This window comes from Zonotrichia albicollis, chromosome 3 (assembly GCF_047830755.1).
Source record: "Zonotrichia albicollis isolate bZonAlb1 chromosome 3, bZonAlb1.hap1, whole genome shotgun sequence".
Lineage (NCBI taxonomy): Eukaryota > Metazoa > Chordata > Aves > Passeriformes > Passerellidae > Zonotrichia > Zonotrichia albicollis.
In genome coordinates this window covers 111,825,929-111,852,292 of record NC_133821.1, presented here as the reverse complement: position 1 = coordinate 111,852,292, position 26,364 = coordinate 111,825,929, and the positions used below count along the sequence as shown (strand labels likewise).

General features: G+C 38.6%; 1 protein-coding gene across 4 annotated transcripts in view; it reads left to right on the top strand.

Moving 5' to 3' along the window:
- Nucleotides 1-26,364, top strand: part of MDN1 (midasin AAA ATPase 1) — a 93,934-nt gene that overhangs the window by 12,903 nt on the left and 54,667 nt on the right. For all 4 annotated transcript variants that reach the window (XM_074538501.1, XM_074538502.1, XM_074538503.1 and 1 more), the window contains exons 7-35: nucleotides 282-413; nucleotides 1,874-1,977; nucleotides 3,915-4,029; nucleotides 5,556-5,749; nucleotides 6,759-6,840; nucleotides 7,517-7,612; nucleotides 8,643-8,755; nucleotides 9,279-9,427; nucleotides 9,529-9,589; nucleotides 10,083-10,294; nucleotides 11,744-11,847; nucleotides 12,816-12,960; nucleotides 13,593-13,689; nucleotides 14,898-15,011; nucleotides 15,641-15,788; nucleotides 15,953-16,063; nucleotides 16,880-17,031; nucleotides 17,495-17,673; nucleotides 18,043-18,251; nucleotides 19,312-19,458; nucleotides 20,142-20,283; nucleotides 20,409-20,543; nucleotides 20,622-20,760; nucleotides 21,723-21,861; nucleotides 21,942-22,072; nucleotides 22,546-22,690; nucleotides 23,817-23,946; nucleotides 24,499-24,729; nucleotides 25,435-25,632. In XM_074538501.1, coding sequence (XP_074394602.1) covers nucleotides 282-413; nucleotides 1,874-1,977; nucleotides 3,915-4,029; nucleotides 5,556-5,749; nucleotides 6,759-6,840; nucleotides 7,517-7,612; nucleotides 8,643-8,755; nucleotides 9,279-9,427; nucleotides 9,529-9,589; nucleotides 10,083-10,294; nucleotides 11,744-11,847; nucleotides 12,816-12,960; nucleotides 13,593-13,689; nucleotides 14,898-15,011; nucleotides 15,641-15,788; nucleotides 15,953-16,063; nucleotides 16,880-17,031; nucleotides 17,495-17,673; nucleotides 18,043-18,251; nucleotides 19,312-19,458; nucleotides 20,142-20,283; nucleotides 20,409-20,543; nucleotides 20,622-20,760; nucleotides 21,723-21,861; nucleotides 21,942-22,072; nucleotides 22,546-22,690; nucleotides 23,817-23,946; nucleotides 24,499-24,729; nucleotides 25,435-25,632 — 4,054 coding nt within the window. The remainder of the gene's footprint in view (nucleotides 1-281; nucleotides 414-1,873; nucleotides 1,978-3,914; nucleotides 4,030-5,555; nucleotides 5,750-6,758; nucleotides 6,841-7,516; nucleotides 7,613-8,642; nucleotides 8,756-9,278; nucleotides 9,428-9,528; nucleotides 9,590-10,082; nucleotides 10,295-11,743; nucleotides 11,848-12,815; nucleotides 12,961-13,592; nucleotides 13,690-14,897; nucleotides 15,012-15,640; nucleotides 15,789-15,952; nucleotides 16,064-16,879; nucleotides 17,032-17,494; nucleotides 17,674-18,042; nucleotides 18,252-19,311; nucleotides 19,459-20,141; nucleotides 20,284-20,408; nucleotides 20,544-20,621; nucleotides 20,761-21,722; nucleotides 21,862-21,941; nucleotides 22,073-22,545; nucleotides 22,691-23,816; nucleotides 23,947-24,498; nucleotides 24,730-25,434; nucleotides 25,633-26,364) is intronic.

The following is a 26,364-nucleotide window of genomic DNA, read 5'->3' as shown; positions in this document are numbered from 1 at the left end:
TTACTTTAGATTGCTTACAAATTAGGGTGGCACAGCTCATAAATTCACTTCCAACTTCCAATACCTGGTTTGTTTTAATAATTAAGTTTCAGTAAAATTGCCACCGGAGGCGGGAAACTTTTCTTCCTATTTAAAAAAAGTGCACTGCTGGGCACAGATAGCCAGATTGTTTAGTGAGGTAGAGTTAAAGTGTCACTTCTGTCCCAACTTTGGTCGTTTTTGCCATCCTTTCCCCTGGGGAGGCCATGCCCAGGTTTCTGATGTGCCTGTTTCTGTCACAGACGCTGCTGGGGATGTATCGGTGCACAGATGTACCCGGGGAGTTTGTGTGGCAGCCTGGCACCTTGACACAAGCTGTCACCAAAGGTCACTGGATACTCCTGGAGGATATTGATTATGCTCCTCTGGATGTGGTATGTAGCTCTGTGTTTGCTTTAAGGTACTGCTCTTACTGCCCATGATGGCTGTTTTGGGAGTCTGATCACCTCCAGGGGTCTGGAGCAGCATGCTGAAAATGCTGCTGCTTTAGAAGGGCTTAGAAAGAATTCACTTGTCTTGGTTCACGTGTTTGCACACCTCATTAGTTTTTATCTTTGTTACAGAGTAGTCATGACCCTGACACTGATCACAGATTTCACTCTGAAAACTGAGTTGACACTGATAATGTGTCTGATAACGTGTCTATTTAATAGTGTTTTGGTGTTTGAAACCAAATGTGGCCCTAAACACCACAGAATATTGTCAATATATGAGGCTTAGGACTTTTTTTGTTTGTGTGCCCTTTTTTCCCTTCCACATATTTGTCCTTACACATTTCTTCCATATTAAAAACGTGCTGTTGCACTAAGCATTATAAGCTTTAACAGATTTCCTGTTTTTTTAGCTCCAGAACAACTAGTTATTCAGTCATCCTTGCCTCTTGAAGTAATGGCTACTGAAAACAAGTCATTTGCAAGCATGGTGTGATAGAGATGCTTTGCTGCATAGGCCTCTTGGGCATTCTGCTGGTTGTTTCCTTTTATATCTGTTCCATAAAGCATCCTTTATATGACTGAATAACCCGTCAGTTTGTTTATTATGTTCTAGGCTTTCTGGTATAGAAATAGAAAATATATAAGAAAGCAAATGGAGCTTTTATGAATAGACAGTTCACTGCTAGGAGGTTGTGCACTTATTTGCTTCTGTGGATTTATGTCAATGCACTCATGATGAGCATACCCTGAGTATTATCCTGCATTCACCAAATCCCTTTCTTCAGTCCTCCCTGCAGGCATCCTGTCTGCTTTCTCCATATCAAAGGATTTCTGTGTGCTGAGGGCTTGGTGTGGTCATACCTCCCTTCTTTCTTTCCACCACCATTACTGTCCCTTCCCAGGGAAGGGTAGGTATTATAAATAGGTACCAAACTCTCCTGGGGTAGCAGTGTATACACTGAAAAAGGATTATGGTTAAGAATGACATCCTTGAGGCACAGGTTATTTTTTGTTCAGGCAGATAAACAAAATAAAGCTTCTGATTTGAATGTGTCCAATAAATAATTTGATAATTTAACAATTAATAGTTTTGATTTGGACTTGAAGTTTACTGGCTGCCATTTCCATTGTCTTACCATTAAATTTGAATACAGGAGAAAAAAAGGTAAGTAAACGTTACACCTTTGGCTTCCGCTGCTGGTTAAAATTGCTGGGAACTCTGCAATTCCTGGTAGCATCACTTGGAAGTGTATCTCTGGAAATAGCAGTTGCTGGCAATATAGTGGTGCTCAGTGGCATTACTCCAGCATCTCGAGTGTGAAATAAGTGTGGATGGTTGTGCTGTCTGTTAGTGTCACCAAAAAAAAAAAAAGTTTTATAATTTTTCTTTTTCTCTCCAGATCTCTGTGCTGATTCCACTTTTGGAGAAAAGAGAGTTACTGATACCTGGTCGTGGTGACTGTTTAAAAGTAGCACCAGGATTCCAATTTTTTGCAACCAGGAGGTAGGTTTGTAAACTTAAATGAGATCCTACAGGTATCCCATGGGAATCCTATTTTTAAGTCCATGGTGATTTTTACAGGGTACCTTTATAGGAGTATTCTAGCAATTTCCAGTTAACAAGCAATATAAGTCATAGAAACTGTGAATTTTTTTTTTCCACTTGAAGGCAGCCTTGGGGTGAATCCCAATCTTTGTACAGAAAAATAGCTTCAGCAAGGCTGAAGAAACGAACCTTGCTAGGAGGAACCCTACAAAACCAACCCATCACCAAGACAAAATACCACTCCTAGGAATGTGTGAAACAGGTTTATTATTGATAGTTATCAAAGTTGTGTGTCAGTATAGGTGTTTGTGATGTTTTCTAACCAGAGAAAGATACAATATGCTCTGCCTGATTGTTTCACTGTAGTAGTGGCTCCTGCCTTGGATGTCAAAATGACTTTTTATATAGGAAAATGTAATATTTGTATCAAGGTTAAAGACTAGGAGGTCTGTATGGGGAATGACAGTTACATGGTTTTCAAATGTTTTGTAGTTTATTTCAAAGCCTTTAACAAATTTCCCTGATTTTTTCTTACTTCCATAAATTTGTTTTTCTGATCAATTTTTTCTGGAATTGAGTCTTCTGTATCCCACTCCTTTGGTTGCCTCATTTCATAAGAATTTTAATTTCTTTTGCATGGTTGTCGTGGTTTAACCTTGGTCAGCAACTAAGCGCCAAACAGGCACTGGCTCACTCCCCTGCAGCAGGATGGGGGAGGGAGTTGGAAGAGGAAAAGTGGGAAAAGTCATGGATTGAGATAGAGTTTAGATAAAGCAAAAGCTTTCCACACAAACAAAGAGACAGGCCCTGTCACTCTGAGCATCCCCACCCTTCCTCCTTCTTCCCACAGCTGTGTATGCTGGGCACTGCTGATATGGAATATGGGATAGCCTTGAGGTCATTTGGGAATCCGGTATGGAATATCCTGGTGGGATATTCAGTTGGGATCAGCTCTCCTGGCCATGTCCCATCCCAGCTCCCTGTGTTCCCTCACCCCCCTCTGCTGGGTGGTGCTGGTGCTTTCCTGAGGAGCAGGAAAAGCCTTGCCTCTCTGGAAGCCCTGCTCAGGGGTAACTTAGACACCCCTGCATTATCAGCACTGCTTGGGTCACAAATGTAAAACACAGCCCCACACCAGCTACTATGGAGAAATTTAACTCTGTCCCAGCCAAAACCAGCACATCAGTCAACAGTTTGTATAGCAGCAAATTATAATTTTCATTAGACTTGTTAGGGTAGATTCTGTAAATCTGTTGCAGTTTACAGCTGGGAAATAGTATTTAACAATTGAAACAAAACACAATACAACAAAGAAGAAAAAATTTAATGAAAAGCCAAACCACAACCCCAAATCTAATGCTTTGCATGTGCAAGGCTACTTCTTACATGCTGCATAGTTATTTCTGTAGTAAAAGAACAAAGAGAATGAAATAGATGATGGAAAGAGCTGAGTCTGGAGGACAAGGAAGAAGAATTGTGGAACACTGTGGAGGGGACAGTGCTGAAGATGCTTTTTCTGCACCTCTGCAATAAGATCACAGATCCTTTAAGGTTCTTCACAGGCCACTTGCATCAGGTTTCTCCCTTTACAAAAGATCCTGTATATTGCTTCTGACAGACAACTGACAGTAAGTTGAGTCTTTCTGAAAGTACCTCAATGGAGATTATGGCATATAGGAAGAAAAAACGCTGTGCTAACAAGTAATTTGACAAGTATGGATAGGCAAGGTGGAGTACTTGACAGTACAGTGACAAACAGTGTCATTTATGCCTGTTACATTGTGCTGTAGCAGCTGTATGTGCCATGTTCTTTGATGCACAGAAATGCACTAAAAAGGCTGAATTCTTCAGCCACACTCAACATGCTGTGTTTCTTCATTGTTGTTTTGATTTAGGATATTCAGCTGTGGTGGAGGTTGGTACAGGCAGCAAAGCAGCCATGCTGCTCTTCTGGACAAATACTGGACCAAAATTCATCTGGATAACATGAGCAAAGGAGAGCTCAAGGAGGTATGGGGGTGTGTTGCTGCATTGTGGCATGTGAATAATTGTTTCATCTTAGGGTAATAAATGGTTTTCAGTAGTTAATTGAATCCTTATTTATCTTCAAGTTCTACAATAGACCCTTACAATTTCAGCTTTGTGCTGCCAATTTTGAAGTAAACAGGCAGTTTGTCAGGAAAATTTGAAGTGAATTGAACCAAGATTCCTGGAACTTGCCTTGACAGACACAATTGTGCTTTGTGTGGGTCTAAGAATCAAGTTACTTTGCTGCTTATTAGCCCACAGGGACTTGAAAGCAGAGAGAAATAGCAAAAAAGAAAATTGAGTTTAATTTGGTGTTCTAAGCTTTAAGCTGAAAAATAGTTGGTCAGTTGTCAGGTAAAAATAACTGCTTCTGTTAACATCTTTCTTTTGTTAGCATCTCTAGGAGGTGTTTGCTCTGTGTAATTCTTCAGAAGATTAAAACAGCCTAGGGCTCATATGAAAATTCAGTTCTCTGGAGAATTCTCCTTGTGATACAGAGCTCAAAACATGATCTGATTCTAGAAGAACCTTGGCTGAGGGAAAACGTAGTGAAGAGTCTCTAGCAGAAGAGTTGGGGAGAAAGTTCTGAATTTTCTAGAATGGAGAAGACAGTTTTTTCAGTAGAATTCATTCACTCCTTTGATCTCATTCAGCAGCCAGCACAATTATAGGTGGCCTTAAATATCTGTGAGGTTTTTTTCCTTTCTTGTCATTTGTCAGCTAATTGGTAGGAGTGGGGCAAGAACAACTACAAAAACCTTATGAAAAAACAGAACTTGAGTGTTAGCTGTGTCTCTTAGCACCAGGTTCTTTTTATTCTTTTTCTGCAACTTTGTAGCTTAAGTCACAAAAATGTATAAACTAAGCATTAAGATGCCCCAATAGTATACCCACTTGCTTGCCTTGAAAAAAGTCTCATGTTGTTAATCTTAAAAGTCTCTCTGGCAGGGTAGGATCAGTTTTCCTGGCCTGTATCTGTGAAAAGTAATTTTGAAAAACAATATTTTGGTTGGCAAGCTTTAGTGGGGAGAACAAAGCTGAAAGGAAATTACAAAAGAAAAATTATCCCCTTAACATGCCTTTGTCAGCACAGTGAGTAGATAATTTGAATGCAATTTGAATGCAATATGAATTTAGTCAATAAAAGGATGGGAGGTAAGGACTTCTGTTACCAGTTGTAAACTGGTCACGATTTGGGTTCAGATAAGATTGAATGTACTTTTTTTTCTTCCTGTTGCTATTTGTGCAAATGTATTAAATGATCTGGAGCAGAGCTGAGCTGGAAAAGTTTGTTTTTGACATCAAAATCAGTATCATAGTAGTTATAATTTCTGATTTCTTCAGGTGAGAGATTTCAGGACAGCAGTTTCATATTGCTTGCTAGCTATATCTATTGAAGCATCTCCCAGTAAAAACTGGGCTGCTGTTGGTTTCTTTGCAGTATGGATGGGTTTCTTGTTTTCTTGTTTTATTTCATTTTTTTTCTTTTTTTTTGTTTCTGGTTTCAGATCCTCCAAAGGAGATACCCCAACCTTGCTCTTGTGACAGATCACTTGCTAGACATTTTCATTGACCTTGCAGGAGACAAGTATCAGGCACCAGAAAACAGTGCTGCTGGCTCCAGTCATGTGCCAGAAGCAGCATCAGATTCGAGATCAGAACATAAAAAACCAAGTCTGGAAGGACGAGAACTATCTCTAAGGTTGTCTTTTCTTATATGTTTTTTGGAAGCCAGCTAGCTACAGAGATAGAAGGGTTTATTTTTGTTATTTTTTTTAACTTTTTAGAAAGAATGGTAATAGCTTAATAATTAAATGTGAAAAACTGGGAAATAGATTTTTTGTTTTAAATAATTATTAATATATCATTTAAAGAAGCTAAACTCATTCTGGATTATTTAAACTTCTTTGCTATACTTACTTTTTGGGTGGCATGGGGGAATGTGTGGGTTCTGTCATATGCAGTGCTTTGTTGGCATCAGGCCATTTGAATTTATTCTTAATTATTGTTAACACAAGATATTGGTACTAGTTAAGAACTGGAAGATGCTTATAATGTTATCTCAGTAGCTAGAAAATAACATTTTCAGTAACTGAGTATATTATCTTGATTATTTCATGCTGAACACTCAGCATTATAACTTAAGGTGACTGAGAATAACTGTATCTGTAATGTACTGTTAATTTCAGAAAGTCTGTGATGAAATGTAGTTTGATGCTGAATTATTTCTTCCTCTCCTACCAAATGTCAGTTCTACTCATCTGGAATTTCTGTAACCAGTAGTGCTTTGTAAATTAGTTAGTAAATGCTAGGTGTGGATAGTACCTGATATTTGTGTAGAGCAAAAGAATGTCAGTTTTTTCTAGAACAAAGTTTCCTTTTCTTGCCTTTTGGAGGATCTTGTTGTTGGTAAGGAATCTGTATCTTGAAAAAATAGGGGGGTTGGACCTTTCTGGATTCTTTAATACCTTTGACTTTTACAGTTAAAGTTATGATTTAATGGGAGTATGTATGATCTGTTTATAAGCAATGTTGGTCTGTGCTCAGCTGCTTCTCAGAATTATTGTCCTTTGTGTCTTCCCGTGTACAACTTGCACAACAACTACACGTGCAAGTGCCACAAGATGATGTCATGACCTAAGCTGAACATGAAAGAAGATGCTGTCTATTTTGGCATATTTGTACCCAATCTTTTTGGTTTTTCTTTTTAGAGACCTACTGAATTGGTGCAGCAGGATTGCTTGCAACTTTGACAGTAATTCTTCAACCACAGCAGTGAATATTTTTCAGGAGGTGCGGTAAGACTTGATGCGGAAATTGATCCCAAATTCTGTTGATGTCTCACAAAATCCTCTCTTTGGGAATGTGAGATGGGAATTTGTTTGGTTTTGTTTTGAAGCAATTGGACTGTAGTTGGAATGTTTGTGATCTCTCTGATCAGAACCTTTTGTTGCTACTAGGAAAGTTGTTTGCAGTAAGATGCTAAAAGAAATTTGTGCTGTCGTACAAACTGCATGGTGGGAAATAATTGTAACTGATACAAGCTGGGATTGCGTGTGGCAGAAACCTTTCTTTTTCTTGTAATATGGGGCTGCTTTTCTTCTTACCTACTCATCAGGTTACAGTATAGGTTGAGGACTTTTTGGGTGTGCATCTGTCAGAGGCAGTTTTGAGATGTGAGATCTTACAATGTTACTTCCATCTCCATTTTGGTCCATTAGTCTAAAAACAGCTTTTGTGGTTGAGCATTGAAAAGTTTTTATTTTTGGCGTAAACCCACTACGTTACAGAGTTTAGAAGTTCTTATTGCATCTTTTTGAACTCTGTTGTTTGACTCCATCATAGGACAGTGAAATAGTTTTATTTGCAATGGTTGACTTGGATTTGGGTTCGTTTAGATTAAGATGGTGCTTTGTCAGATAAAATCATACAAAATTAGTTTTCAAGAAGTTGGTTTTCCCCTTGACAGGCACTGGACTGTTTCACAGCCATGTTGTCCAATCAAGGGAGCAGACAGAAAATGGCAAAAGTTATTGGAAGTTACCTAAACATTTCAAAAAAAAAGGTATGGTGAGCTACAATTAACATGATCTTTATTGGTAGTATTCTATAGCTTGCAATTTTTCTATGATTAATTGAAATACATAACACTATTTCTTATTTAAATTATGCTCACTTTTCCATCCCAAACAGGTTTTTTTGCTTTCTGTTCCATCCCAGGATCTGTTTTTCTCCTATTTTATGTTCAGCTGTGTTTGTTTTTTCTCTGAAAGTTCCCCACAACCTGTTTTAGAGCAAATGGCCTCAGGATGTAAAAGAAGGATTTCACAGCTGGAGCAGCATAGCTGACTAAGCACATGATACCACTGTATGCACAGGGTAGCAAAGAATGTGTTTTACTTAGATGGTTTACAGTGAATATTAAACTCTTAAACAGAGAGATCAGAGAGAAACATGATCTTTACTACTACTTGTTCTGTACTCACGATTACAAAATCAGCTGCCTCTCTGGAGCTGTATAAATGACAAAATTAAACTAAATCACTTCTTTGTCAACTATTTCTGACTGTAGAAAGAAGTCTGCAAAGCAAATTCTCTCTGTTGTTACTTTAAATTGACAGTTGTTACTTTAAGTTGACAGATGGATCCCTGACTCTTCTGTGGGTTTTTCTCTTTGTCCTTCTTTGCGTTATTTCATTACAGGAATGTATTATTCCCTGCAAGTGGCAAAATATCCTTGTTTACACAAAGGATTTTTTTTTAAGGGAGATTGTTTATTGTTAAAATAATTGTTCAAGTTTGTGTTGTTGAACTACCATGGAAGTAGGTGAAGTAGAAATACAGTGGCAAAGACTGTTACCAAGTTATTAAGTTGAAAGTTTTTTGTATAGATAAAAACACTTCTAAGTCCTTCACTATTTTAGGTGATGATTATGTAAAACCTCCAAAATACAGAATTGTGCTATTAAAAATTAACTTGCTGCAAAATAATACTGGTAGCATGGCATGGATGTTGTTACTGTGGTGGAAGCAGCTGTGTGGTTACTGTGGTGGAAGCAACATTAGTATGGGAAATGCTGATGCTATTTTCACAGGTGGAGTTCTTCTGTGAACTCTATAAACCAGAAATTTCAATACGGGAGCAAGATGTCTCTGTCGGAAGAGTGAATCTTGTGAAGAAGCAGAACCAGGCTGTCACTGTTCAACGGTAGAGTATCCTGTACTTTCCATGTGAGTTGAAATAAAATAGTCTTCAGGTCACAGGGTTTAAGGAAAATTCGAATTGGGTATTCTCATTCTAATGAAAGGAATGTGAGAGCTCTTTCCCTTGCAATCCAAGTTTTACCTTGTGTATTTTTAAGAGTGTCTGCATCATGCTTCTGGCAGCCAAAGCATGGAGATTTTCAGCTTCTCTGAACTAGAGCATCTTCAAAAGAGTGTGGATCCACAGCTGTTATAAAAAGATTGTGGTGGCTCTGCCTTGGTTGAGGGAGATTTTTGTATGCGTTGGTAAATTCATTGGCCAGGAAGTTATTTGGAAACTCTGAATTTTTAGGTTGTATCTTGAGAAAAATGAGTATCTTAGAAGAGTATCTTAGAACTATTTATTTTCTGACCTATATTAAAAAAGTCCTAAATCAAACCACTCCACAAAAAAAAATTAATAAAGGCAAAATTGAAATGAGCTTCTTGATAAATCTTAGTTTGAGTAACTTGCATTGTTTTTTCAGGGCAAAACATACCTTTGCTGCCACACGGCCATCTGCAGTACTGATTGAACAGCTTGCAGTGTGTGTTGTCAAAGGGGAGCCTGTGCTCCTGGTTGGTGAAACAGGAACTGGCAAAACCTCAGCAGTCCAGTACCTAGCTCATATTACAGGTAAATAATGTGTGAAAATTGTAACTTACATGAAGATAATGTGAAAAACAACAAACAAACAAGCCCACAAGTTGATGGTGCTTTTTCATCTCTGTTTCAAGGCCACCGTTTGAGGGTTGTCAACATGAACCAACAAAGTGACACAGCAGATCTCTTAGGGGGGTGAGTCTCTGACCGCTGTTTTGTCTGTTCTGCAGAACAAATGGGCAGTATCTGTTACCTAGTAGGATAAATGTCTTAATAAACATGTTTGCATGCAGAAACCTTCTTGTCATTGCTAAAGAGCAGAGCAGTTACACTGAATTGTGTGCAGAGCTGTGTGTGATGAAGTCATTCAAAAACACGGCCCAATGGCTTTAAAAATGCCTAAGCTGTTCAATATAAACCTGATGTAATATTCACTGGACAGATTGTTTGGTAGCACTACAAATATTTTACTTATCAGGGTGTTCCTGTCTTTACAAAAATCATCTCCTGGTGCATTAAAATATGTGCGATTCTATTAGTTCATTAGTTGAGTAAAAAACTTTAGAAACAAAGGTTCATCCATGCAGCTTATTGTTGTTTCCAGTAACTGGTTTTGGACTTGTTTTCTTTTTTAAGTTCACAGGTGACTGTGTCTCAAATAAATAATTACTCTTTTGCTTCTCTTCAGTTACAAGCCTGTGGATAACAAGCTGATCTGGCTCCCTCTGCGAGAATCTTTTGAAGAACTCTTCTATCAGACATTCTCTAGGAAGAAAAATCAAACATTCTTGGGACACATTCAGACTTGCTACAGACAGAAACGTTGGCATGATCTGCTAAAACTAATGCAACATATTCATAAATCTGCTGTTAATAAAGAAGTAAAAGAAAATGCATCTGGTAAGACTTCAGATGGATCAAACACACATTAATGCTAAACCATGCAGAGGGTAGATAAATACTGTTGAATTTTGTTTTTTTCATTTGGGTTTCTTTGAAGTTTAGGGTTTTTTTCCTTCCCCTGTATTACATCTTTTTTTTTTCTGGTTTCGGGAAGTGCAATGTCAACATTGAAACAGACATTCAGAACACTGTTAGAACAGTGGTTGGGTTTTGTTTTATTTTGTTTCGGTTTTCCTTTTTCTAACTCATCTCTGCTGTTAGCTATGTCTGAGTGTGGAGATGTCTGCCCTGTGGTACCCTTGATATCTGGTCTCCACTCAGTACTTGTTTGCTGTGCTGGGGAGCAGTCCTGCTTGTTTGTGTGTCACTCTTCTATGTGAATGCATTCCCACTTTCAGCCCTGGAACCTGCCTGTGTCCCACAAATGTCCTTTTTAAGGAACAAAGCAAAACAACAATAACAGAACCAAACCCAAAGTAATAACTGTTGTAGGGTAGAAATTATTTTTAAGATCTTTCTTTTGCCTTGCTTCCTCTGTTAGTGATGCTGACTTTATTTTGTTCCAGTGCTTTATTTTGTTCCAGAGTGGTTTTATCTCCAAATAAGTTTTTCTTGTTTTATACTTCACAACCCATTTTGGGGCTGAGGCGATGTTGATGCTTTGCCTTGCTTGGAGTTGTTTCTGGTTCTAGACCAGCAGAACAAGTGAAATGGTAGCTTTCTTTCCATTTGGGCTAAATAAAAGTAATTACAAACTTTATCTCCACTCTTCTTTTAACTGGTTCTTCTGAATATGCAGAGATTAAAATAAGTGCCCCCAAATGTTTCAAAAAAACCAAAGATTAAAAAAATTCTTGCACTTATTGCAGGAATTGACAATCCTAAAATAAAGACAAGCTGAAATCTTGCAACGTTTCTTAAGGAATTCTGATGTTGTATGTAGCTCAGGTAGGGATTTTAACAAATAACTGAAATCAGTGCTATAGTAAATTTTGTTTATCTGATAAGCAATAGTGTGTTAATTATTGATACTGAAGTGTTCATTATTAATCTGTTTTGTCATAAGGGTTAGAAATTTGGATTTTTTTTTGGCATGTCTCTTTCTGTCTTTGGAAATTAGACAGTAGTAACAGTCATGCTGGAACAATGTGCAATATAGGTATTTGTTCCTCATCTGGGAATAAATAGCAAATTATCTGAGCACTATTCACATATGGGCATAGTTAAATTTACAAAACAAAAAACCACGCATGCAGGAAACCAAATCAACAAGATTAAATTATTTTTTAATTTGTGGTTTGTCATCTGAAGGATTTAACTTTTTTTGTTACTTGAGCTTACTGTTGTATCTCTCTGCCTGAAACAACTTGATAAAAAAAACTGTTGTGAAACATTTTTTGTGCTACTGTTCTGATGGTACAAACTTAAAATTTGTTTTTCTTGCAGGCTTACCACTGAAGGAAAAGTGGGAGGCATTTGGTCTTAAACTGAATCATGCTCATCAACAGATGAAAATGACAGAAAATGCCCTTCTCTTTGCATTTGTTGAGGTATTTAGATATTTGCATTTTGATGCTAGAGGAATAAAGAGAAGTATTTACAGTATTATATAAGTAGCTTCCTGGCAAGAACCTTGCTGTGAGGTAAAATGTGTGCCATGATAACTCCATGAAATCAAGTGTGCAGATTCAAGGAAGCAGTGGTGAGATGGGCAGTGGAGACTGGTTTGTGCTAGCACATGAATTCAGTGCTGTATAACAGGAATTAGGACTGGTATGACAAAAATATCAGTATGTCATATCTTCTTTTTAATTCTAGGAGATTAGAAAAAACTTCTTGATCAGTCTCCTGTAAGTCTTGCTTCTGGCTAGGAATTCTTGTGAAGGATTTAATATTAAGAATCTGTGCTGTTTATCTAGAAGTGATGTTTCTAAATGTTTCAGACCTGTAATATGTTTTGAAGACATTATGTGTGATTAGGAAAAACCATGAGGTTTATTTATGCTTGTGTATTATCAGCCCAATAATCTGAATATATTCTCTCAAATTTCATGTGAAGTGTGTGAAATGCTGACCAGTCCTCTATAGAAAAATGTATTTGTGAGTAGTTGGAGAACCTCTGACTTAATATAGTGTTAATTAGTAGGGTACAGATTCCTTAGGAGCATAATACTGCTTGTGTCCTTGGCTTTCTTTGGATTAACTTTATTCCCATGTGTTATTGCACCTATGCACCACAGTGCTAGATTGCACAAGAAAGGGATCCTAAATCTGCTGTATTTGAGCCAATCTAACTGGTAACTGGTACAATGGTATGATAACTATGTGACTTCTGTGACTGGCAAAATGATTGCTGTTATTGAGAGAGAGCAGTAAAACTGCTATTCCTGTAAAAGGTCTGGAATTGCCATTTGTTTAATCAAGCCATAGTTTGCACACCAAGTAATCCCAGTATCTGAGTGCTTCAGTTGACATTTCATTCCTGACAACATGATTAACAAATTCATCTTGCTTTTAGGGTACTTTGGCACAAGCAGTAAAAAAAGGAGAGTGGATTTTATTGGATGAGATTAACTTGGCTGCAGCAGAGACTTTGGAGTGCCTGAGTGGTTTATTGGAAGGATCATCTGGGTCACTGGTGTTACTGGACAGAGGAGACACAGGTTCTATTTCTGTGCTTGCTTATGCCTTATCTTGGAGTTCAGCTGAGTTCCCTATCCTATGTAGCTCAAAATGAGTTGAGATAATTTACCTTTAAAATGAACGTGTGCACAAGAGAGCAATGTGCTCTTTGTAGATTTCATACATCTTTGCAAGTGGTCTGTTCTCAACAGCAGTGTGAGCACTGCTGTGTAGAAAGTTAACTCCCTTTAGAGATGTAAAGATAAAAAACTACAGTTGCTGAATGCTGCTCTCGAAAGCTACAGAGAGAGGCAGATGTTGTGTAAGCATCCCAGGCTTTATTTTCTTCTGGCTGAGGGAAGCACTGGCTATTGTTCTGAAAGAGGCAAAAGGAGTTCCAGGTTTAGGGCTGACATAATTTTTGAAACATTTTGTGTTGATACAACATCTTGCTACACACAAAAAAGTCAGGGTTTCACTTGCCTGTGGCTGTTGTGAAGATGCAGGTACTTCTGATAAAATCACATGGGATTATTCTCTGAAAATTCGTGATTTTTAAGGAAATGTAGTAGTGCAGCAATAGAAAGTTGCCTTAGATCAAATACACCATATTTAACATATAAATATCCTGTGTTTATCATGAACTTTGCCTTTTATTTCTGTTTTGCTTTAGAGCCTCTTGTCCGTCACCCTGATTTTCGCTTGTTTGCCTGCATGAATCCAGCTACAGATGTTGGAAAGAGAAATCTTCCTCTAGGAATAAGAAACAGGTAGGAAATAATGATTCTGGGACAAAATAGTCACTGTCTTTTTCAGAGTTTAATTAGTTTCAGGAATTGCCCAGTGAAGAATGCTTTATCTGAAGCCTGAGGATACAAGTATGAACTCATTTACTACATGTGAGAGATGTATAGTGAAGGTTTCTCATGAAATAGAGTCAGCAAAATACTTGGAAGCAGCTGAGCCATGAGCAAATGGTCTAGCAGTGGTGTAGAGTGTTATCGTTGGGAGCAGGAAATTATTATTCCTCACATTGAAGCTGTCAGCACCTGCGAATGCTACTGCAGCATTCCCAGGTACTGCAGGATAATGCTAAAAGCATTATGTTCCTGGTGGGAGTGAAAAAGGCAGGTAAGTGCTTGGTGTCTGCTTAGCAGCCTTTCCCTTAACTTAGAAGTGTTGATGATCCTTGCAAAAAGCTGCATATCCAGTCTTGTTTACTCAAAATGAAGGTGATTTGCCTGGTGGCACCAAATATTTGATATGTGGTCTCAAGGCATTTAAACTGTGGCAAGGCAATCGGAATTGAGACAAATCCGTTCTTTAGTACCATTACCTCTTCCTGTATGCACACATCTCCTCCTTGATGCAGTTCACTCATGACTGCCACAAGTTGCATATGTAGTCCCTTCCTAGATTCATAAACACTGGGCAAGACTCTAGAGATGCACTAGCTATGTTTAACTAGTAATTTGTAGTTATTAGTGGCAAAGCAAGGTTTTATTGCTCTTGGCTCTCTTGCAGACTAGTGAAAGGAAAGAAAATGAGTGTAATGCAGAAGAAAAGAGATTTCAGCATCAGCATAATTTACTAAGTTTAAATGAATTTATATTTCTATTTGTCAAAAATACCTACTACTATTTGTCAAAAATAGCTACTGCTGTGTCAGTACTTTGTTGTTTAGGCCGTAATATTTGAGTATCTATTGCAAATTGTTTAAATTTGTAATTTAAATCACACTGTTCACTATCAGTCTAAGATGTTAAACTAATTCAGATAAATTACTTGAAAATATTAGTAATACCTTATCTTTCAACTGCTCTGCTTCTTGAGTCTGTCTGTAGGTTGGACAGTCTATAAGTCTGCAGCTTTAACTGTTTTTAATTTAAAATGTTATGTGCCATGAGATTTATATACAACATGATTTTTCCATATGGTCAGGTGTCTTAAGTGTTACGGATTGATTTGATTCTTGCAGGTTTACTGAACTTTATGTAGAAGAATTGAGAAATGAAGGAGACTTGCAAATTCTTATAATGGATTATCTGAGAAGCTTGAATGTGAGCAGAAATACAGTACAAGGAATTGTGAAGTAAGTTGACTGTAATCTTTTTAAATTCTTGATGAAATAAGTCACAAAAAATAAGTATGTGGTGATAGTCTGTGGTTAGCCTGCTTTGGGAAACACTGTAATGCTCTCCATGCAGCAGTTGGCATAGCTGTAGGAAACAGAAGAGTATAGACATCCATCTCTTTAATTCTGCGGGTTTCTGTATTTGTGGGAAGGAGATTTTAATTTTTTGAAACTCAGAATTGTTTTCTTGGTGGCACCAGTTATATAGCATTGTTGTTTCAGTCCTCTTTCCTGTCTGGGAGACTACAATGGTTTGCTTCTGTAGATAATTCTGAAGAAAGTCTTGTGTGTTTGTCTAGAGTAACCTTTCTTTCCCCTAGTGTAAGGTGAACTATCTCATGTTTAGAATATTTGGAGTTTATAGTCACTCTCTGTATATCAAGCTCTGTCAGAAATATGGCTCTAAAAATACTCTGTTGCTGTGCTTCACTGACTGTACAGATGGCAGAGCTTGGCATGGCTTTCCTAACCTGGAGCTTTTGAGAAAAGTAACAGTTGGAGATAAACTGAAGTGTTCATACTTGGGCTTTGATTGCTTGGAGCAGTGGTCTGATCAGTAACAGCTCTATGTAACTGTATTTTTGCAGCTTCTATTTGTCTGTGAGAAAGGAAGCAGAAACCAAGCTGGTGGATGGAACTGGCCACAGACCTCACTACAGTCTCCGTACCCTGTGCAGGGCCCTGAGATTCACAGCATCCAATCCCTGTGGCAGCATAGCACGCTCCCTGTATGAGGTGATTACTTGGGCTGGCATATGCTCAGTGTGTATTCACTGCAGAGGTTGTTTGGGTAAAGGATAATCTTCTCTAAGTTCAGTATTGAACAGAAATGGTTCTTTAATCTGTGTGTTTTTTCCTTATTTTTCTTGTTTATCACTGAAAATAATTCTTCTTCTTAGGGCTTCTGTTTGAGTTTCCTGACACAGCTTGACAGAGGTTCTCACCCAGTGGTTCAAAAGCTGATATGCCAGCATATAGTCTCTGGCAACATCAAAAGCCTGCTCAAGCAGGTAAGCAACTAAGATTATGAAGAGCTGTCTAATATTTAACGTAGAATTTATTTTGAGTTGAGTTCCCTCGTTTTTCCTCTCGATTTCATTATTGCAGTTCTGTTTTTCATTTTACAAAGTTAAGAAATGGAAAAAATTAATGCCATTCTTTTCTAGTTTTTTACTTTGCTTGAATGTTGATGTGTTAGCTGGTTTTATTTATTAATTTGAAAAAATATGGAAGCCTGAATAACTGAAGCACTGTGGAGTGTGGGCAGTTTAATGCAGTGGTTCCAACTGTAAAGCTCTCACAGACTTTGGACAAGCTTTCTCAGGCTTTATATTTTTAGACTGAATGCAGAACATATGGATATGAAGAAGCATCTGTGCTTTGTCTCTTATGGGAAAGGAAGAATGTCAGTAGTGCTGGGAACCCAGCATGAGTTTGCATGGGGGATGGGGAAGCCAGTTAAAGAGATGGGTATTTGTTTCAAAATAAACCCTTTCATGCTGGAAAATGTGTATAAATACATAAAAAAGATTAAAGCAAAGCTCCTGCTTGTAAATGCCCTTCAAAATTCAGTGCTAAGACTCTTGAGACAATTTCATCTTCATGCCACTGGCAAAGATTTCTGCTTCATGACCCTGAAATAATCTTGTCCGGTTTTTCCTGTAATTTGCATTCTGTGGCAAGGGGACAGTGGTTACTTCAGGAGTGCTCAGGGATTAATTAAAAATTTCTTTAGGGAATATGTAGCAGTGGTGTGACAGTAGTTGTTTTCATTAGCAAATTGAAACCCATCTGTATAATCTGTTATTTCTGTCATGTCTCCTTAGCAAATACCAAAACCTAAAGGAGGGAGTTTCATACTTATAGAAGGGTACTGGATTTCAGCTGGGGACAAAGAACCTACAGTAGATGAGAGTTACGTGCTCACCCCTTCAGTTAAGCTTAATCTGAAGGACATTGTCAGGGTTGTTTCTGCAGGGTAAGTGTTTTAACTTCTTACTTTAAAAAAATAATGTAATTATGTTTGTTTAGGCCTTGAGTTGTTGGTGTCCCTCTAATCTTTATTGTTTGGATTAATAATGTCTATTTTCCTTCTACTTTACAGTTAACTTTTTATTATAGAGTGACTTGAAATTTATACATGTGTTTTTTGTTTCCTTGAAAACCATCTTACTGCCATACCTAGTTTTATTTAAATTCTGATCTAGAAATTTGCAGTTAGAATAACCTGCTTATCTCACACTGCCATGAAAAGCTTCATGGGTAGCTGTTAGCACTTGGGAGTAAAGATATTTATATTTCCCTGTCAGTGTATGATCTTGGATACCCCAAATGAGTTAAGTGGTGGTGTTTTGATAGTGTGATTTAACAATGTTGACGTCTTGTGTGTGAGAAAGTCATGGCTCATGCTTCTAACCCGCTATTTTGGTCATGGCTTTTAGGACTCACCCAGTACTGATTCAAGGAGAGACCTCTGTTGGTAAAACCAGTTTAATTCGCTGGTTGGCTGCTGCCACTGGGAATCATTGTGTAAGGATCAACAACCATGAGCATACTGATATCCAAGAATATATTGGCTGTTACACATCAGATGCCTCTGGAAAGCTGGTATTTAAGGAAGGTAAGTGAGCATGTTCTATGTACTCCAAATTCCTGTCTCATTTCAGTGGCTGTTTTTTTTTATTTCCTTTTCTGATTACTTGTCTGGTTTATTACAATGGAGAGATGACCTGTCATAAAATTAGTAGTTGCACTTTAATGACAATCACTTGTGTAAATTTAATTGAATTCTGAGAAGCTCATGTCTGTCTCATCATGCTCCCATGGGACCTAAAGATGCTAAGCCAACAATTTAAACAATACTGTTGCTTCTGTCTCTGGATTAGTGTTCATCCTGAATGAAATGGGTTGCTGGGTGTATCTGAGTGCATGCTTCTGTTAGATTTGCTTTATCAGATTTTTAACTAGGCATTTTTCTGTTCTCCCCAAGGCATTCTCATAGATGCAATGAGGAAGGGCTACTGGATTGTTCTAGATGAGTTGAATTTGGCTCCCACTGATGTTCTGGAGGCTCTCAATCGCTTGTTGGATGATAACAGGGAGCTGTTCATTACTGAGACCCAGGAGGTTGTCAAAGCTCACCCTCGCTTCATGCTCTTTGCCACTCAGAACCCTCCAGGTCTCTATGGTGGCAGAAAGGTCTGTATGATCCGTTCCTTTTGGGTATCCCAGACTTCAGGGAGTTAATCTCTCTCACACATAGAGTGTGATATGAAAATGTTATGATGTGTAGCAGCATGAATCTCAAGAGGGAGAGAGTTTAGGTGGCTGTGGACTGTCAGTACAGCTGGGCTCTGTTTAGGTGAGTTACTTGTTTCATGGATACAGAATTTCTAATTAATTTTAGGTAGTTAAGATTTAAGTGATTTAGTGAACCAGACTTCACGTATGTTATACTTGAATCAGCATTTCTTGTCCAAGAGCTCTGGGAAAGAGATTCTACTTGAGCTGTAGAAGTCCATTTTGTACTGTTTCTTGTCTGGAATAGGTAATTTTCTTCATGGTGACTGGTATGGTGCTGTGCTTGGATTTGTGATCAAAACAGTGTTGATGTCTTAATGATTGCTGGGCAAAGCTTGGACTGATTCAAGGCCTTTGTGCTTCTCACACTGCCCCATGTACTTGTGGGGGGTGCATGAGGTGCTGTGAGGGGACACAGCTGGGACAGCAGACCCCAACTGCCCAAAGGATGTTCCATGCCATATGGCACTGTGCTCAGCAGTCAGAACTGGGGGGAGGAGGAGGAGGAAGAAGGGGAGTTCAGTGTTGGTTTCCCTAAGTAACACTGGTGTGTGATGAACCCCTTTTTTCCTTGAGATGGCTGAATACCTGCCTATTGATGTGAAGTGATGAATGAATTGCTAATTTTGCTTTGCTTGCACATGCACCTTTTGCTTTACCTATGAAACTGTCTCAGCCTAAAAAGTTTTATCACTTTTACCCTTCCAAAACTCCCATTGTAAGGAGAGTAAGCTTGTGGCTTTGTAATGCTTAGCTGCCTATACCCTTAAAATACCCAGTCCATTTGAAAGCTTTCTCATCATCCAATCTGTCTATTATGCTTTCTTTCAGTGTTGATGTGTGTGTGTTAATTTGTATGCTATCACACTATCCTTATTTCCTTTGGATGTGTAGGGGAGCATCTATGAGCAATATCAAAGGAAAAAGGTTCAAACACTGGTGTGGTCTCATATTTTAGGTTTTGTCAAGAGCCTTCAGAAATCGTTTTGTGGAGCTGCATTTTGATGAACTGCCAAGTGCTGAGCTGGAAACCATCCTGCACAAGCGATGCAGTTTGCCACCTTCTTACTGCAGCAAGCTTGTCAAAGTCATGTTAGACCTGCAAGTATGAGAGTATTTTTTCTTTTAATATAAGAAACAGAAATTCCTTCACGGGGGAGGTATTGTTAGCTGAAGGATATTTAAAATCCTAAATCACAGAGAGAACCCACCAAGGTACTAATTTTCAGTGGTTAAGACTAAGGCTAGGAAAGGTGATGTCAGATTTGAGAGAAAGCTAGGAGCAAAAAAAACAAACAAACAAACCACCAACAAAACAGACACCTTGGGATTTAATGTGTAGAATTATCCCTTGCTCTGGAGCCAAAGCACAGTATTGGATTTGTAGGGATCTTTGGGTCATGTGAAATTTGGTATTGTTTTTAAGCAGTAATTTTGGATATGTTTAGATTCTCCTGTATTCAGCAGACATTTGACACTTCGTATGTAACTAAAACTACCTTGTATTTAAAATCAATTATTGCAGCACAAGCTGGATTTAGTTTTATTCCAGGTAGCATTGTTTTTTCTTAAAATTATCATTGTCTAAATTATTTAGTTCCTGATGCTTATCAAATACCTGCCTAAAAGGACTTAGTGTTTAGACATTGTGACTTTTCTGAACTTTTCCTGGTAGTTATTCATGGAATTTTCTTGTTGCAGTGTCACTGCAGAGAGGGATGATTAGCTTTGCTAGAAGTATTTGGACAGGTTGATGAGAAAATACCTCACAGTTTGTTCTTGTGGCAGTCTTACCGCAGAGGTTCCACGGTGTTTGCTGGGAAGCACGGCTTCATTACCCTGCGGGATCTGTTCCGCTGGGCTGAGAGGTACCGGCTGGCAGAGCAGCTGCAGGAGGAGTATGACTGGCTGCAGCACTTAGCAAATGATGGTGAGCTCTGCTGCCCCAGCTTTTAGTGTCTGTAGAATTGCTTTCCAGTCCCCGCTTCTGAAGTGTAAATTTTTGTTGCTGATTACCCAGGTAGTAATTGCTTTCTCTCTTCCTCTGTTTTGTAGGTTTTATGCTTCTGGCAGGCAGAGTCAGGAAACAGGAGGAGGTGGATGTCATTCAAAATGTCATTGAAAAACACTTCAAGAAAAAAATATATCCCGAGTCTCTCTTCTCAGGGGAAAGTGTCAAAAAGCTGCTGGGTGAGTTTCCTCGAGGGGCCCCACTGGTAGATGATCTCTAGATGGACTGAAGCTGATGGATTGCTTTGTGTTGTGCAGCTAAGTCTTCCACATGGATGTCTGTGATGGACAGAGATTTCAGCCATGTTGTCTGGACTCAAGGGATGAGGAGACTTGCCATTTTGGTGGGACGAGCCCTGGAGTTTGGTGAACCAGTACTGCTAGTGGGAGACACTGGGTAATCTTGCTTTTTATGCTTTTTTTTGTTTTGTACCAGCTGCTGAGCTGAGACAAAATGATTGTGTGGGCTTCAGTGCTGCTTTCATCTGGGATCTTTTAATTTGAGCCTGCCTCATGGCAGACTTGCAGCTGCTATTTTTCACAATTCCTTTCTGAGGGGAAGCATCTCATTTAACCTGTGTCTTTAATGGGTTCATCTGCATTTTGTAACTACATAGAAGTTACATAAAAGTAGGAAGATGAAAGTGAACTGACTTCTGCCCCCAGTTTACAAGATGCCCTGTAGAATCTCACTGTGCCTCACAGGAGGGGCTGCTTTTGGGGTATTGTGACATTTTTCTCTTTGAGAGCACATTCAATTTACATGTTTTATGAGCTTGAATATAGTCTTGCTACCTCTTCTCCACCTCATATGTTGTAGTGGAGGTCGTGGAAGTAGATGCTGTCTACTCTTGTCCTGGTTATAAATTTGTAGAGTAAAATTTTATGGAAGAGAAGGAAAGAAAAATGCAAGAAAAGAGAGAAGGAAAATGTACTTGGGTAGTAAATGAAAACTAGATGCTCAGCAGTTTATTCCATCAGACTTAGGCTTGGCCTAGACATGTAGCATTTCCAGTTCAGTGAAATGATAGACTGGTTGAGTATCTGGAAGGGCAAGCTGAAATAAATTTGACTTTGAACATGCAGAAATCCATCAATACAGCTATTGATTTAAATTTAATTGATTTTAGTTTAATTTAATTTTAAAAGGTCTCTTGTGCAAATCAGCAACAGTTGTGCCAAAAATGGCTTCACTTTGCATACGTTTCTTTCAATGAAAGGGAGCAGAAGAAAATTTGCATGCTGGGCATTTGCCTCATAGCTCTTCAATGAAAGTATGAATCCTGTCCAAAGTGAGCTAATTGCTTGGTTTTGCTTCTTTTTTAATTCATCCTTTTTAATCAAATTACTTGCTTGCAGGTGTGGTAAAACCACCATTTGTCAGATCTTTGCAGCATTAGCAGATCAGAAGCTGTACTCAGTGAACTGCCACCTGCACATGGAGACCTCAGACTTCCTGGGAGGGCTGCGACCAGTCCGGCAGAGGGCCAAGGAGCAGGTTTGTAGTACCTTGGATGGTGTCCCCATGGAAGTAAAAAGGAGCAGTTACCACTTCTCACTTTCTTTTCCGTTTCTTAGGAGGAATCTGATGGTTCTAGACTCTTTGAGTGGTGTGATGGGCCTCTTGTTTTAGCCATGAAGGAGGAGGGTTTTTTCCTCCTTGATGAGATTTCTTTAGCTGATGATTCTGTACTAGAGCGGCTTAACAGGTATGTCTGAAATGTGGTAGTACTAAGCATCCTCAGTGTTCATTATCCAAACATGAGTGGGGTAAATCTGACTTCTTTTAGGCACTTTTGTTTCCTGGCTTAGGTGACCTGCTCTCTTGCTGAAAAGGACAATGGTACAAACAAAACTTGAAAGTAAAATCTCTGGTTTGCCATTTGCAGTATGAGAGCAAGCCAGAGAGCTTTTGAAATTAAGTATATCTTGTCAAATCCCAGGACAAAATCTGGTTTTCCCCCTCTTTTGTGTGTGTGTAAAGAAAACCCCCAGAACAACTAAAATATAAATTCAACTTCATTATCTATTTGCAGTAGTATCCCTCATTTTAGTCTTTTCTGTTACCCATTATATTGAATAAAGGAAAGTTTATCCAGGCCAATTAATATGAGTTTCATTTTTAAGTGATCTTTTGAAGTGTGGAGCAAAATTTAAGCAATTTTTTTAACCTTCTCTCTAGTGTTCTTGAAGCTGAAAAGACATTGGTACTTGCTGAAAAAGGTGGCCAAGATGATGAGGAGAATGAAGTAGAACTATTAGTTGCGGGAAAGAAATTCCGTATCCTTGCGACCATGAACCCAGGAGGTGACTTTGGGAAAAAAGAGGTAAATGCCAAAACATCTGGAAGTACAGCATGCATCTTCTGGTCATTACTGACCATTAGCTGGTTGGAGGTACAATACAAAAATGCATCATGCCGATTTTGGCATCCAGTGCTTTCTAGTTGGCATTGCTTCATCGCTCTAAAGGAGGATTGGGGTGAATCTGTTTTCTGCCACTTCTGTGGGCTGTCACTGTGGCGTTATAAATGAATACTCAGCAGAATGTCAAAGGAAGCTTCAGGCCTCTAAATACTCGAGTTAGGCTTGATACATAGAATATTCAAGTACAAGAACTGTGACTTGTGAAGCAAGTAAATCCAGGAGTCTTGAGGTAGTACAGAGTTGCATATCAGATTTTTCTCCTTAATGCTGTTCAGAAAGTGATGGTCATCTTGTGTTTCTTAGTGAATCATGAACATCCCAAAAGAGCTTTTTCATTAAATGAAAAAAATTCTTTCTGAAGTTGAGAATTAAGTAATTTAAAACATGTTTAAAAAAACAAAACCCATAAGACAACAAAACCCTACAACTTTTAAGCGATGTTGGAAGCTAGGTTTATAAAAAAGAATCAGAAGCTCTTTTACTCAAAAAAAAGATGGGTACTCCATTTAAAGTGGTTTCTGAAGTAGAGAACCACTCATTGAAGCCATGTGTTTAAATAGGATTTATTTCTGGATTGCATTTTTGCTACTAATTTTTGTTTGACAAATTCAGCCAAAGAAGAGAGGAATTAAAGAAACAAGCTGTAATTGAAGGCAAATCTCCATGTTGTGGTTTGCCTCTGTAAGCAAAGGGAGATTACAGAGCCATTGTTTGATACATGGTGCCCTACAATGAAATGGAGCTTTGGTGATTGCAAACCAGCTCAGTTTCTTCCCATATTCTTTTGAACTTTCTATATCACCCATTTCCTGCATTGATGCAACTACTAGAAGTCTTAAAAATCCTTCTTCTTTCAAAGATTTTCTTACGAAGTGTCTCTGTTAAAATTAGAAGGAAATATCTATTTTGTTCATTTTGTTTATTGTTGACAATTACAGTGACTGCAAGGCTGTTGTTAACTGACCGTTGGGGAAGATTTTGTAATGAATCTTTAATTTAATTGCTCTGTCACTCTGCTTGTTTGCAGCTTTCCCCTGCGCTGCGCAACAGATTTACAGAAATTTGGTGTCCGCAGAGCAATGGCCGTGATGATTTGATACAGATTGTAAAACACAATCTTCATCCCGGATTGTCTCTGGGTGCAGTAAAGCACAAGGGTAAGTATTTCTGTGTGTTGATACTCAAATATTGCTAAGAAAGTAAGGAGTTTGGAGGCTGACAGCCTTTCCTTAGGATGTACGCCACTGTCACCCTTTTTCTGCTACATTTCTCCCTGAGGACAGTATGCTGTATTCTGGACTTTGTTCTTCCTTCACTGTGTATGGTATATGTCTAGCCAGAAGTAAATCAGGGCTGTGTTTACTTCACCATCCAGATAGCTGAACTATCCCCAGCCCTTCAGTGTCCCAGCTTGGTTTTAATATAGAGTGTTGAAAGAGCTGGTACTTCACTTTCTGCCAGCAGCTTCACTGTTAGTGTTAGTCATGTGATGCTGCCTTGTCACCTGAATATAAAAGGATCTGTAAAAAGAGCTCAGGCAGGAGCTTTCTCTTCTCTTATTCTGTTTTCAGGATAAAGAGTACCCATCTACATTGCTCATGCAGCTGTACCTGCCTTAAAGATGTTTTTAAAACAGTGTAGCAGATGTGACCAAAAAATGGTAACTCAAATTTATTTGGTGGTTTATTTGTTTTTAATTTTTTTTTTAGGGACAGACATAGCAGAACTCATGATGGACTTTGTTGAATGGCTGACTAATCAAGAGTTTGGTCGCCAGTGTATCCTCAGTGTGAGAGACATCTTGGCCTGGGTTAATTTTATGAATGTCATGGCAGAGGATGAGTCAAGTTCTGCCAAGGGATGCAGCCACCGTAACATTTCCCCATGGATGTCTTTTATCCATGCTGCATGTTTGGTGTATATTGATGGAATAGGGTCAGGTAAGTCTTCAGTGCTCAATTAGTAGCAGAAAATATGAAACTCTGTATTAATATTTTTAGTCCAATGCAAGCAGAATGGGGCAGCATGGGACTCTTCTAGGAGATGTTTTCACTTCCATTTGTACTTCATGTGCCTTTTCTGTATTTCAGTAGCACAGTAATAGAGCAAGCTGAAGTAAATTAGAGGGATTAATAATATTACAAAGGCTAGCACACAAATTAAGCAAACCTGTGGTTTTTATTGTGTTGATGTGGTTTTACTGAGCTGATACAGTACTTGAGCACATATTATGCTCTCATGCTCTCCCCCAACTGCACAAGTCAGCATTTGTATGTGCTGGCCTGTACCATGCACAGAGCTGAGAATGCATCTTTGTGTTTGGCTGGCTGCTGGCCCAGCTGATAAATAGTAGATAAGGGAGAGGAGGAAAAGTGGAAGGCACAAGAAATGCCAGAAAAGAAAGCCTGGGGGGGCCTATGGCAAGCTCTCAGGGTGATTGTGACAGTAGAAGAAAGAGGGTTGGAAATATGGTATCCTTAGTTCTGGGCTCACAGAACCATCTGTCCATGGTAAATAGTACTGGAAGCACTGAAAACATTAAAACAAAATATAAACCTGCATGCACAGGAAGGGATGAGTTTCTTATCATGACATGAATGTGGCTAGTTAATGTTTTGAAGCACACTTTACTTTCCTAATTACAGGTACAACATCCTGCTCAGCTGATACAGCTTTATTAGCTCGTGAGAAATGCCTGACATTCTTACATGAGAAAATGAGTCAATTCTTTGAGCTGACTGATTGTCAGAAGAATGAACTGAAGATTTATGACAGAACAAAGGAAAAAGAGTTTGTATGGATGGACAACTTTATGGGAATTCACCCATTTTTTATTCCAAGAGGCAAGAGACTGTGGGAGTGGGTGGACATTTATTCTGTGATTTACTTTCAGTAGTTTTGTTATTCACTAGATCTAGGTAGGATACCTGAACCATCATAGAACAATTTATTAGTTCTTAAGCTTTAGAAAAATCCCTTTTCTGCCTCCAAGTGTGTAGATTACAAGTCAAGTCAAACACATCTGTTCATTCTCTTTTTTCATTACTTCTTAATGGCCTAATTTTCATGGACTTTTCTGGTGCAACAAAGCTTTTTTAAAATTTTCAGTTGTGATTTTCTGTCACTTTTGCATGCTCAAAAGGCCTGTTAACTTCCACTAACTAAAGCTGCAGCTCATCTGGCCCTTGTGCCAAGCGTGAAAACCAGGACAAAACTAAACAGAATGGAGGTTAATGCCATGCCTTGCTCTAGCCTCTCAAAGATTTGCTGCAATTTTGGCAAAATCATTAAATCTCTGCATTTCAGTTCCTCATGGGACAAAAAAATGCAAATGGAACTAACAAAACACTGCTGCTTACCCTTAAAATACCACAACAGGACTAAAAAGTGATGGGTCTGAGCTTTCTAACTCAGCTGGTTATTTTTTATTACATGGACCTGTGTGTTCCTAATGCTGTATTAATTGTTCACATTTGGACTTTCTGGCATTCATTGGTTGTGTTACTCATGCTTAAAATTGTACAAAGCAAAGCTTTTTTGTAAATTGCTTAGCTCCCCTTTGCTGATTAGTTCAC